This window comes from Oryzias latipes, chromosome 20 (genome assembly GCF_002234675.1).
Source record: "Oryzias latipes chromosome 20, ASM223467v1".
Taxonomy (NCBI): Eukaryota; Metazoa; Chordata; class Actinopteri; order Beloniformes; family Adrianichthyidae; genus Oryzias; species Oryzias latipes.
Genome location: NC_019878.2, coordinates 8875670 through 8888249, shown reverse-complemented (window position 1 = coordinate 8888249; position 12580 = coordinate 8875670). Strand labels below are relative to the sequence as shown.

Here is a 12580-nt window from a genome sequence, read left to right as displayed (position 1 = left end):
AAGAAAAACATAGGAAGTTCCTAAAAACATGCTCAAAAATGACTGAAAAATTAGTAATTTGAGAACAAATAATTCTTAAAAAATAATAAAAAACGATTCTACAAACTTGGTCTTTGGTCCACCCATTTCTGGGACATGTGAGACTTCGCTGGTGAAGGCACAGACTCTTTGACCCGCGGCATACTGAAATTCATGTAAATAGTTTTGCTCTGGTGAAAATCAACCAACGATAGTGCTCTAGGGTCTTTTAGTAATATCTACCAATGCACTCTCTCCCCCCAAATTTTGTACATTTGTGAACTAAGATTTTTTTTTTTCTTAAATTGCATGTGAAGCCATTAATTATTACTATTTATACCCAAAAAAGTTTCGCACAGGAAAATGACACAAACTATAACTCCTTTTGAACCATCAAACTGCCTTCAAACAGAGCAAAGAACCTCCACCAATTACTTCATTTTGCATTCAGTCTGTCAGGCGTCACAAACAAACTATATAAATAATATTCTACATAAAACATGACTTCTATTCCTGTACTGTTACCACGCAGCACCGATGGGGAGATCAGAGGGCATCATTATCCCAAACAGCTCAACTTTTCACCTCTACAAGCAACTTCTTCATCACGTCTCTGCAAAGTTGGTTTGTGTGCGGGAGCTCGGAAAAAGTTGCCATCCGCGATCGGCGCTCTTAGTGTTCCATCCGCGGATCATTGTCAGCCCTCCTGACAGACAGTTCGACAGGCTGCTAAAGAGACATGCAGGGAAAAAGTAGGTCATGATGAACTATCACAGGTGCTGACAGCTCGGTGAAATGAGCAGCCTCTTTGACATGAATACTAAGCGCCGCTGTTACTGTTTAGAAAGCAGGGAGTGAAGCCGCACTGCACGACTTCTCCAACTCGCGCTGCTGGAAATGTTGACACCTCGGTTATACTTAGTGGAATCCTGTCCATCTCTGCGATCAGAGATCCTAATCGATCAGCCAGTGACATTTTGACGACAGATATGCCCCCTCAAATGTGTTAAATAGAAGTTGGAGTCCTGCCTCTCAGGTATCTGTGTTTGCAGCTGGCTGCTACCGTCAGGGAACCATAAAAATCCTCAAAAACAGATGTAGAAGTTGAGTTCCAAAACTTTAAACTGAGTTGCCCATATACGCAATAAAAAATTCTCTTGATGGATATTTTAATCAATTTTTGCTGGATTTGAGGATTTATTTAGCATCTATTGTAGAGGACGTAGGTCTGTGGTACAAAATAGTAAAAAATATATAAAAGAAATGTTGCTACTAGGTACCCTACCTTCTGAATGGTGCTTTAATGCAATCCATAATCATCCATTTTTCATACTTTTCTGTTTCCAAACCAGCCTTTAATCTGACCAAAACCATGCAATAATGGCTTTACTGTCCGCATCCACCAATGCACAGCACTCAATTTTGGTTTCTAGCTTTGATACTATTTTCATAGGCAGGAGCATGTTTGTCGTTTTTGCACGCCAAGGCGCACGAACGGGACACACCCTTGGTGAACCTTAAAAGAGATGCCAGAACGGGAGCTTATATTTAATGAGGAAAACGGGGGAAAACGATGATCTAAAGTGTGTTTCTGTTCCATTTAAATACCCGCTCTTATGAAAATGGGATTGTTGTTGTTTTTTTGCATGTTCTTGTAGGATTTTTCTGATGATGGAGGACATATATATTAAGAAAATTAAGCTCAAAATTAGTATTTCTTTAAGTCCTGAATCAGAAGTAGATAAAAAAAAGACAGTTTGAAAAAGATGGTTTTTGGGACGTAAGGGGTTGTAAGGAGAGCATGTAGACAGAGAGCTCGCAGCAACGGGAAGGGGGGTGGGGTTGCTCCACACAAACAGCCCAGCCGTACTGCAGCTCGGCAGAAAACATGTCCTAGAAAACAATACAGGATTGTTGATTTGGGCTAAAAGTGGCATAAATATAATTAAAAAGATCACTGGGAACGTTTTGTAAAAAGATCCAAAGATGATTGTTGTGGGACTTTAAGCTGCAATTGTTAGAAAAATATAAACGTTGGAGTACGGTTGATAGCTACAACACAAACTAATATGAACTTCATGTTGTACGTAAGTGGACACAGTTTCGTTTGTTCTTGTTCTCTTAGGTGAGGAAGGTCTGGGATTCAGCATCACCTCTCGGGATGTCCCCATTGGTGGGATGGTTCCCATTTACATCAAAAACATCCTTCCTCGAGGCGCTGCCATCCAAGATGGTCGACTGAAGGCTGGAGACCGGCTGCTGGAGGTGAGTCGGCACTTTCCAAATGCATTCTCTCTTTGTGGCGTTGAGACACGGATTCTGTTCCGAATTTTTTTCTGATTTTTTATGTCAAAACTAGGAAAGGCTTTAATAAATATGGGTCCGAAACTTTCAAATGTTCCAAAGAGCCCATTGGTTCTTTTTCTTTCTAGTTTTCTCAAGTAGGTGCACCTCAATAAAGCTAGTAAAATCATCTTCCCTTTGTGGAAGCTGGTTTTACTGCATTTATGTGCTCATCTTTGTGCAGGTGAGTGGAGAGGACCTGAGTGGGAAGAGTCAGGAGGAGGTGGTGGCGTTGCTTCGAGCTGCCCCCATGGACGGGATCGTGAACTTGTTGGTGGTTCGGGACGAGGACTCCCTGCTGCCTCGGGAGGTGGTCAGTACGCCGTTTGCAAACATCGGTGCATTCACATATGTGACGCATTTTACTAGAAATATTGCAACATTTCAAAGTGTGTCGTTTTGCAAGACTGAGTAACCAGATCGTTTTTTTTTTATGTGTGTATACAGTTGCAAATAAAAGGTATATGAACCCGGATTTCTGCATGAACTCAACAGAAAGAGGGGTTCTATTGTTTATCTAAGTCACAACAATAGAAAAACATGCTCTGATTAAATTAAAATCACACAAATATTAAACGTTTTCATGTATTTATTGAAGAAAAGATAAAAATAAAAAGTGTAGGGGGAAAAAAGTATGCTAAGTAAATGCTTGGCTCTCTTTTAGCAACAATAACCTCAACCAAATGTTTTGCAAATCAGACCTTCGCAACCCATTTTGGATGGTTCTCTTTACGAAGCTGTTGAGAGGGGAACTACTTTCTGGAGGTCGTGCCACAGCATCTCACTCGGGTTGAGGTCCGACCTCAAGCAGACGTAGTTTCTTCTGCTGAAGCCATTCTGTTCTTGACTGACTTCTATTCTTTGGGTCAGTGTCCCGTTGCATCACACATCCTCTTTGGAGTTGCAGTTGGCGGACAGATGCTGCGTTCACACCAATTCGCGTGTCAAATATGCTTAAATGCTGGACAGAAATTAGATGCCTCTGAATCTCAAATCGCACACGTTGTGAACGCAGCTTTTAGTTTTCTTCCCAAATCTCCTAAAAATCTTTGGAATTTTTTACCGATGACAGCATTCCATCATGGCCCTGAGGCAGCAAAGCAACCCCTAACCATGATACGCCCTCTACCATATCTCACAGTTAGGATGAGGTTCTGATGTTTTTTTATCTGCCCTATCCATCAGCTGAACAAAAAGATCAGAATCGAAGGCCTCTTGTGTTGGACAGATTTTACTGTTATAATGGAGGCTTATGTATCCTCTGACACACAAGGTGTCTATTTGTATTTGTATTTTATTAGTATTATTATTATTTTATTTTGTATTTGGGCCTAAACTTTATTTTAGCTATATATTTATACATTTATTGATGAATGGAACAGATACAAATATAATACAGAATCCAGGTGCTCTTTTGCTATTTCAAACAGTTTGACTCCATGCTTAAGAGATGCTTTCTTATTGTAGCACATGACAGAGATTTCTGTTAGTCTTTATCTGACACTAGGGTTCTTCTTCACCTCACTGACCAATGCCTGCTGTGCTCTTGCAGTTCTTTCACAACCCTCCGAGGGGGGCAGCAACAGAGCTCCACTAAACTAAAGTATCAGCTATGAAATAATAGAAAAATAGGTTATTGGTAAATCAACAAAGTCCCTGTAAAAAATAACAAAATATAAAAAAAACTACATCGACACACTGCAATGTGCACACACGTTTCCAGACTCTGACACGAGCTCACACACACGTGCATCCACTCAAACACACCAAGCATGCAACGACACGCGGGAATGACGATGCAAACGAAATCCAGCTTTTGTCTTCCTCTCAGCCACAGACGAGCAGACTCCCCCCTTCAGACGTATTCAGGGTGACTTTGGTTGTCACGCGGCAGATGGCGGAGCTCATGCCCTCGCCCAGCCTTGCGCTCTGTGAATCTGACAGCAGGCTCGGGCGTCACGGCCCCCCCCTGGCAGACCCGGAGCTTCCGACGCCAACCTCACTTCCACCCGTAAAACCTCAGCCTGGCGCGCGAGCTGTTAACCCCGCCACGGGAGCTGTGACACCTTTCACTCCGGTTCCTGCTGTTTCTCCATGCGGAGGCGCCGCTTATTTCGCTGCACCTGCAGTTAAAAAACACATTTACGCGACTAATTTGCCATCCTTTAAAGAAGAAAAAGCCTCGCTTTCAATCCAGAAATCCTTAAAACCGCGTGCTTCCTGTCATACCTGCCACTCGTGTTAGCTAACCAGCTCTTTAACCAAACCAGCATGCATTTCCACTCCAACTGGAGGGATGCACCCCGCTGATTAATGCAGCCTTGACAGCAGCTGAATGATGCCGTGAGCAGTGATAAAAAATGCACAGCTGCCCCCGGCAAGTGTTGCTGTACGAATGCTGCCCCCCCCCTGCATAAACGTGGGTGGGAAAGAACAGGTCCATCCTGAAGATGCTGCCTAATCTTCTTTTTATCTGGACCAAGATGTCGGGAATTCATATTTTATCATTGCTTTCATATGTTTATTTTTATCCTGCACTTTAAAAAAGTAACATCAAATTAAATATACTCTTCTCCCACAGAACAATCTCGCATTACCCTGCAGTGCTTCTACAAATCTCAATAATCCCAACAAGAGTGTTCATAAAAATCAGAAAAGGAGGCCGAGGCTTTACCGGTGACAGGTATTGCAAATAAAGCATGGCAGAAAAGCACTGTGGGTAATTGCTTTTTCTGACACGCACAAATCGGGTGAGGGGAGTATGTGTGTTTTTTTGTTTTTTTTTATTATTTCGGCTCATTCGCACATAAACAGAAACACATAAACACCATAGATGAGCGTAATTGCCTCAACAATTTGAAAAATGCTGAGACATGTTGCGCAAAGAAAATTTGCAGCTGCATCTGAAAAAAAACAACAACTTTTTTTTAAGGTCTGCATTGATGTTTCATCTTTTTGCCCTTCTCCCTTCACCAACCATTTGTTTGGAGGTTTTATTGTATGCTTGCTGCACGGTGCACACTTCCCAGAGGAATTAATTTACCCTCCCAGCATGTTTGTGTTGCATCTTTAATTAGCACGATTAGACTTTGTTTTGACACACTTTCAGCAGCAACTCGCAAAAGCTTTCAATAAACATGTACTTGCCGCAGAGAGAAAAGGTTAAGCAGAAAATCAAAGGAAATGGGGTACTGCTCCAGTTACCTGCATGCTCACTTTTCCCTCTCCACTTCAAGGATATTGATAGACTTTTTCCGGCAGATGCAGAATATTACATCGGGGAAGCTGTGCAGCTTTGAAACAGAAACATGAACACCGACATCAGATAAGGCGGGACCTTCAGGAAGCTGCTTTTTGCCCAACTTAATGGAAAAATATGTCAAGTTTCAAGCTGAAGGAAAAGTTTGATGGAACTTTTTAAATTTGGGGCTTGGAGGTTAATTAGTTTGGGTTTATTTGTTTAAATTAAGACTTGAAATAAGATATGTAAACAAAACAACTGAAAAGAACTCTGTTTACCAGCCTATTTACTAAAGTCCGCCTTAATTAATAAAATAAAAAACCTTATTAAGATTAATTTCTGTTTTTTTAAATGCTTGCAATAATCTTTATGACCTAAATGGATTACCTTGTTTCCTTTGCACTATAAGGCACGCTTAAAAGCGTCAATTTTCTTCAAGACTTCTTTAATAAACAAAATAATTAACATAACATAAAAAAGCAGGAAATAAATGGCTAAATGACTTCATTTGGCCATGATGGGACCATTTCAAAAAAAGGCTGTGATGAATCTGCTGTTAGTTAAAATAGACAACTTATTGTTTAACCCCCTGACTATCAGAAAAAAAATACTTTTTCCAGTCAAATTATTTTTTAAATCCACCAAAAACTTCAGATCCTAGACCCCCATCCCTTGACATTTAGTTTTGACAAGTAGCATTGCTGTCGACTGTTTTATCAATGGAGAACTTTAGCGTGTAGTCGTAAGTGGTTTTTGGGTTAAAATAAGACACAGATTCACGTTCGTAAAATTCAATTAACTTCGATTCAGTTGGTTTGCAGAAGGCAGCTTACCAAAAAACCTCCAGAAGTACAGGAGGGGCATTAAGATAAGCAGCAAATGAGAATAATTTAGTTAATTGCACGCTTTAAGGCTAATATCTCACTTGGCTGCACCAGCTTATGACTACAAAATAGAAAAATGTGAGAAAATTTAAATATTTTTTGATTTGGAATTACATAAATGTATATTTTTTACATACAGTTGAATCGTTGGCTTCCCATTTATGTTGCATGGAAACACCAGTAAAGTGTCATTTAGTCATAATTTAGTAGATTTAGAACTGCTTGTTACGGCTCAATTGCGGGACTCTAAAAAACTCTACAACTAATGTGGACTTGTGTGGCAAGTTGTGCGTTTCTCACACCTTTTGTTTCTAATTTTTAAAAAATTTAGTATTGTGTTAGCCGTATTCTGACTCTATACTAGCATGATTCTTCTTGTTCTAAGTGGGCTACAGTTCTTGTTGCTTTATTTGTAATATTTGTGTTGGTTTGCCCTCAGTGAGAAATCACGCTGCATCCACTAAATGCCTTTTGGCGTCACGGGGTCACCAGAGCCTGCCCTGGCTATTGTTGTGCAAAGGTGGGGTACACCCTGAACAAGTCGCCAGTTTGTTGCAGGGCATACAGTCTCTCCTACACACATTCACACAGTCAAGCCTAGGGATACTTTAGAGTTACCAGTTAACTTATGATAGCTGTGAATGCTTCTACAGAAATGCTTGTATAAGCCCTCTTTAGCTGATTGTGGGAGGGGTGGAGTCACTGACTGCAACATAATTTGAAAGATCTGAAATAGCTTGAAGTCAATTTCCAAGGGTAACAATTCCATAATGTAACAAACCTTGGAAAAACAGACAGCCCATAAGATTTGGTAATTTTTAAAATACGATTTACATTTTATAGGTTTGATAAATAGCTAATTTAATCAAGCTAAACAAAAGAAATTTGGCATTTTATTTGGATCAGTTGCAGCAGTGCTTAAAATCAGCTTTCATTTTTGTCGAAATATCTTTGCAACGTTTTTACAGTAATGTTGGTTAAAACAAATGCATTTGTCATCTATCAGTTTTCAGCTTAGCTAGCGAGCGCATCAGATCTTTCTGCTGAGAGTAGATGTTTGCTACAAGGTTCATTCCAGCACAGACAGAACACTTTTTAGGGCCAAATACAACAAATATGCCTTTAAATTCCGCACATGAAAGTATAAATGTGTTTGGAGACACAGACACGGCCTAACATAGCCTCTGGGTGTTTTTTGTCTAGTTGCAATCTATCTCCCAGCAAGCAGAGCTGTTTGTACTTACCGCTGCAAGGAGAACATATAGCTCAGATATATTTGGCGAAAATTACATTTCCAACATTGGCTTTTCTTGTAATAGCAAAGACAAATGTTTAGGGCAGAAATCAAAAAGACCGAGACTCTGGTTTTCTTCTTTATACGTTTGTCCCCATGCCATTATTTGGAACCGAGGCCCACGGAGACCCACCTGCTGTCTTTGTAGCTCCTAAAAATGAAAGGAAAAAGAAAGAAAGAACTACAATGGTGTCTTTTTAAAAAGTCTGGACAAAACCATTCTAAATCATTCTCTTGTTAATCCCAGATCTTTTTTTTTTGTAGCATGACTGCTGCAATCTGACAAGCAGACTCACAGCCTAAACATATTTTAGGCAAAATTACAAACACTTAGTCACTCCTTGTAAAACCTCATGCACAATATGGCCTCAATTAGTCCCATATGCTTGAGTACCATAATAACATTGTCCACACCTGCCCTTTCAGCGCTTTGTGACCCCTGCATGAACGGCATATTTTATTTCCAATTGGGCTGGAGAATAAATGGGCATGCCCAGCCTGGATTGTAACACTGGCGACCACATAAAGGCAATTAAACACTACATTAAAATCCCCTCTTTATGATCATATCACACTTGTCATTGATCCATTAGTAGTCGTATCTGCCAAGCAATGGAAATCTTAATTGCGCGATTAATTCTAGCGTCAGATTGATGTGACAGCCGAATTTATGCCTCGTGTGAGTGCCCAGGATGGGGTAGACAAATGCGTGACAATATTGGTGACAATTATAGCAGACTAATGGCCTGTTTCATAAGTGCCAACCCCTGTGGCCTGTTTTAAAATCCAACCCCTCCCCAGCATGTTTTCACCCACTACACTGTGGCTGGTGCTTTCTGGGCTGCTTTGTTTGAAGCATCATTTAGGTGCAATAATGTTTTTTATGTACAAAGATGCTGCAAAAAATAAAACATGTAAAATTATTTCATTTCATTTTCTTTCATTTTATTCGATTTGATTCGATTCGATCCATCCATCCATCCCTCTCAAGGACAAGAAACTGGATTTCCTGGGAAAACCCACACATGGACAAGGCGGACATAAAACTCCACACCGAGCGTTGGGATTTAAACCAGGGCCCTGTCGCAGTGATAAAATACCACACTGTGTACCCAATTGCACCACTGGTAAAAAGTTCCCAAAATGTGTTCTCTAGAATTCAGTTGGTTTTATACTAAAATATTAATTTCTAAAAACTACTTTACAGTTTTGGGGCTGCACGGTGGCGCAGTGGTTAGCGCCCTTGCCACACAGCAAGAAGGCCCCCAGTTCAAGTCCCAGCTGGGGGACCTGAAACAGAACATCAACAGTGTGGAGTTTGCATGTTCTCCACATGCATCCATGGGATTTCTCCAGGGTCTCCAGTTTCCTCCCACCATCTAGATAGATAGATAGATAGATAGATAGATAGATAGATAGATAGATAGATAATTGTATGATTGTGCTTTTAGACTGGACAGGTTGCTGTGAAAAAGCGATGATTCACACAATGACTCACACACACACAGGCGATTTTTGGCTTGGTCTGGCGGTTTTCAGGTGACTTTTGGGCTGGAAAACTGGGACTCTATCTGAAATCTCTTCTACCTAAGCGGTGTTTCATCGAGAGGACGGCTTTGGCTTCCTTCGCTGAAGTGGCGATAAAGATCCCTGTGCTGAGGGGGCAGCTATGCCAAAAAAGACATCTATGCAGTTAATATAATTAGGTGTCTCTCAGAGTAATGCTTCCTTGTATCCTAGATGGATGATGTAATCTGTGGCAATATTTTACTACGAAAAGGGTGAAATTCAGAGCCTTTCTTTTGGCTCCATTAAGTGCTTTATTTATGTTAACAGGTGACACAGCCTTTTCTGGTGGCTCAGTAGATATTTGGCAAAGTGAAAAGAATCCTTTCTCATTCTTGGTCGAAATTACTTCATATTAATAAATCCCTCATATTCTCAGAACAACACCCCAAAATAGACCAGCTGCTAAAATGTAACCTGGTTTAATCAGAAAATTGATGCTGGTTTTTCAGACTTTTCGTTGTTTCTAAGTTTCCTCCGCAGTTTTAGAAAGGCAAAAAAAAAAACCTTGGTGACACACGCTCTGTCATAATTAAAGCTAAAGCTGTCGAGCGTCACCGACGACAATGCCAGACTGGTTAACTGTGTCTGATCATGTGGCCGTGATGCCACCTGTTTTCGTTTAGCACTTTTTAAGCAGCTGCTTCCATAATTACGCTTGCTTTCAATGCGCTTCCGAGTGCGGGATGGGGCGGTTCAGCACGCCGCACTGCTGATAAACAGTGTTTAGAGGCCACTTATTGCAGTTCAGTTCCGCTGCTAAAGGGGATACACCGTCTGTTTCCAGAAAACATCACCAGGCTGAATTTGGTGTTTGATCTCATCAAAATGCTTTGCCTTGAAAGTAAAGGCATCTGCTTAATGATGTGCGAATAATTTCTTTTAAAGCTTATATGTCTTTTTAGAGCTTTTTAGTTTCCAGGTCCTCTTACTGAATTTTTTTATTTCTTTTTGAGACAATATGAACTGCTACTCATATACCAATGTTGACCTAACAAAGGATTCATTTAGGCAAAATTGCCGTGCAAAAAGCTTTTGTTAACGTTAACAACTATCTTGGTTTCATATTACCTGTCTTGTTGTTTCACTTGGGAATAGAAGAGTATATGATACTTAGGCCTTAGTCCCATTTGAGGGGTTAACCTGTATGGGTGCTGCAAGTTTTTTGGTTGTCTGTGCCTATAAATAGTTTTACACAGGAGCAACTGCATCTCAAGCTAGATAGATATTCCATAAAAATGGAACGTACGATTGTCATGCATGTGGTAAGTGTATCGTAAAGTATTCGATTGGCTAAGGCTTACTCATAAGGCATATGAGTAATACCATCATACGGTTCCCTCACGCCACACTCTAGTAGTCTGTAAGGAACGAATACTGACAGCGGGCAAATGCTGCACAATCGAGGGTTGCAGGTGATACGCAAGTGCCTGTAGGACACCCATAGAGGCCCACACAAACTACACTCATCATCTTGTTGTTCACCTTTTGGCATATACCTTCAGGGGTCACCACAGAAGCTCAGCTTTCACTGATTCGCACAGGTGGTTTGGTAGAGATGCTTACGCCAGTTGCCCTTCCTGACACAACGCTGTATCTTATCCGGGCTGGGGACCAGCCGAATGTGCCTACATAATTAGGCAGTAGCACAGAGGGTCTTGCCCAGGGACCCACACTGGATGAAGCTCATTGCGCACTCTGGGGATCAAACCTTGAACCTCCCATGTGCCAGTCCTGCACTTAAGTCAGTTTGTTTGCAAGGAGCCACAAGGATTGCACTCTTAAAATCAGTACGACATGTTTGCGCCTCATGTACTTCACTCCTACAAACATTTACAGGTTGTCTAAGTGTTGTCTATGACCTGCTGCCCGCAGTACGGCCATAGAAAAAAAAAGGCATTTTTGCTCTACAGGCTCACTGAGTGGTCAACGACTTTAATATTTGGTGTGGGACAACTGCACGACCCTGACAGGTTTGTCCAGTTTTCACGCACAGACAACCTGTACCCATTTATAAGGGCAGTTGTGACAAAAGGCTTTCAACACAAATCGTAGAACCACAAAATGTATAAAGGCAAATTTTCCGTTGTGACTGGGGTCTTCAGTGTGGCCCATATAAATGAATCAATGAATCAAATCATCATGCATCCACCACCATGCTTGAGAGTAGGTATTATCTTTCCTATTGAACAAAAGTTATTCCCAAAGTCTTTAAGATTTATCAAGTCTTTGCTGATGAGCCTCTGGTTTTCTTTGTGCCTCCATATTTAGTATGTTGTAGAAGTTTGTTGGTTTTGGTGCAAAGGTAGAAGGGTTGACCTCTGATCGGTAGACCGCAAGTTTGGTTCCCTCCCCCGTTGTGTTACATTACCTTGATTTTGGCAATCAAGTTGTCTACTTTTAGCTAGCTTTAACTAACTTAATTAAAATAATCAGGTATTTTTTTATGTCAGATTTGTGGCAATGAGCTTAGAAACTCTTAGTAGAACACTCCAAGCCTGTTGGTTGGAGGAACATGTCCCATTAGTTCCTAAACACTCAAAGCTGTTCACACCGTACTCTCGTTGTACCTGAGCTAGCTTTTGCAGCTTAAAGGTACTTAATAATCTCCCCTTTTGTCAGAAAATGTTGCGTGGAGAAACACCGCCAAAGAAATTTGTGTTACAATACTTATCTCACTTGCACCTCTTTTTCAATTACACCCATGGCTGACTTCTTTTATCCCTTTCAAATTCATTCCCAATGACCTTTATGTCATCAAATTTGGCCAAGTGTGGAAAGAAGTTTTTCAACGGTGTTAATTGTTTTAGGCATTGATGTGCAGAGAGGTAATTGTAATTCATTTGCACTCACAATTTCTTTCTCTTTGCCTTGCATCTCTTTTTTTTTGTTAGGCTGTTATTCTCATCCGGCCCATCTTTCCTAGTTAAGTGAGCTGTCCATTAAATAAGAAACCTATTATTGTGGCACAGCCTTGGTGCATTGAGAGTCTGTATATTAATTAAAAGTAGTAATTCATATTTAAATACACAATGTATTTCCATTAAGGCAGACACATTCTTAAATTATAAAATTCCTTCAAAATCTGACTGAATAGATAGCTTCATTTTTTGTTTTGTATTTTGGAGTAAAGTGATAGTTGTTTTTCTTTTTAAAATCAGTCCTTTCTTTATGAAGTTTGATAAACAAATGCTGTTGGAACTTGGACATATAGTGCCTTCTATGGGTGACATT

At 40.5% G+C, this 12580-nt stretch overlaps 1 protein-coding gene across 2 annotated transcripts in view; it reads left to right on the top strand.

Moving 5' to 3' along the window:
• Positions 1-12580, top strand: part of LOC101161760 (partitioning defective 3 homolog) — a 409623-nt gene that overhangs the window by 182751 nt on the left and 214292 nt on the right. For both annotated transcript variants that reach the window (XM_023950354.1, XM_023950353.1), the window contains 2 exons: positions 2144-2283; positions 2546-2674. In XM_023950354.1, coding sequence (XP_023806122.1) covers positions 2144-2283; positions 2546-2674 — 269 coding nt within the window. The remainder of the gene's footprint in view (positions 1-2143; positions 2284-2545; positions 2675-12580) is intronic.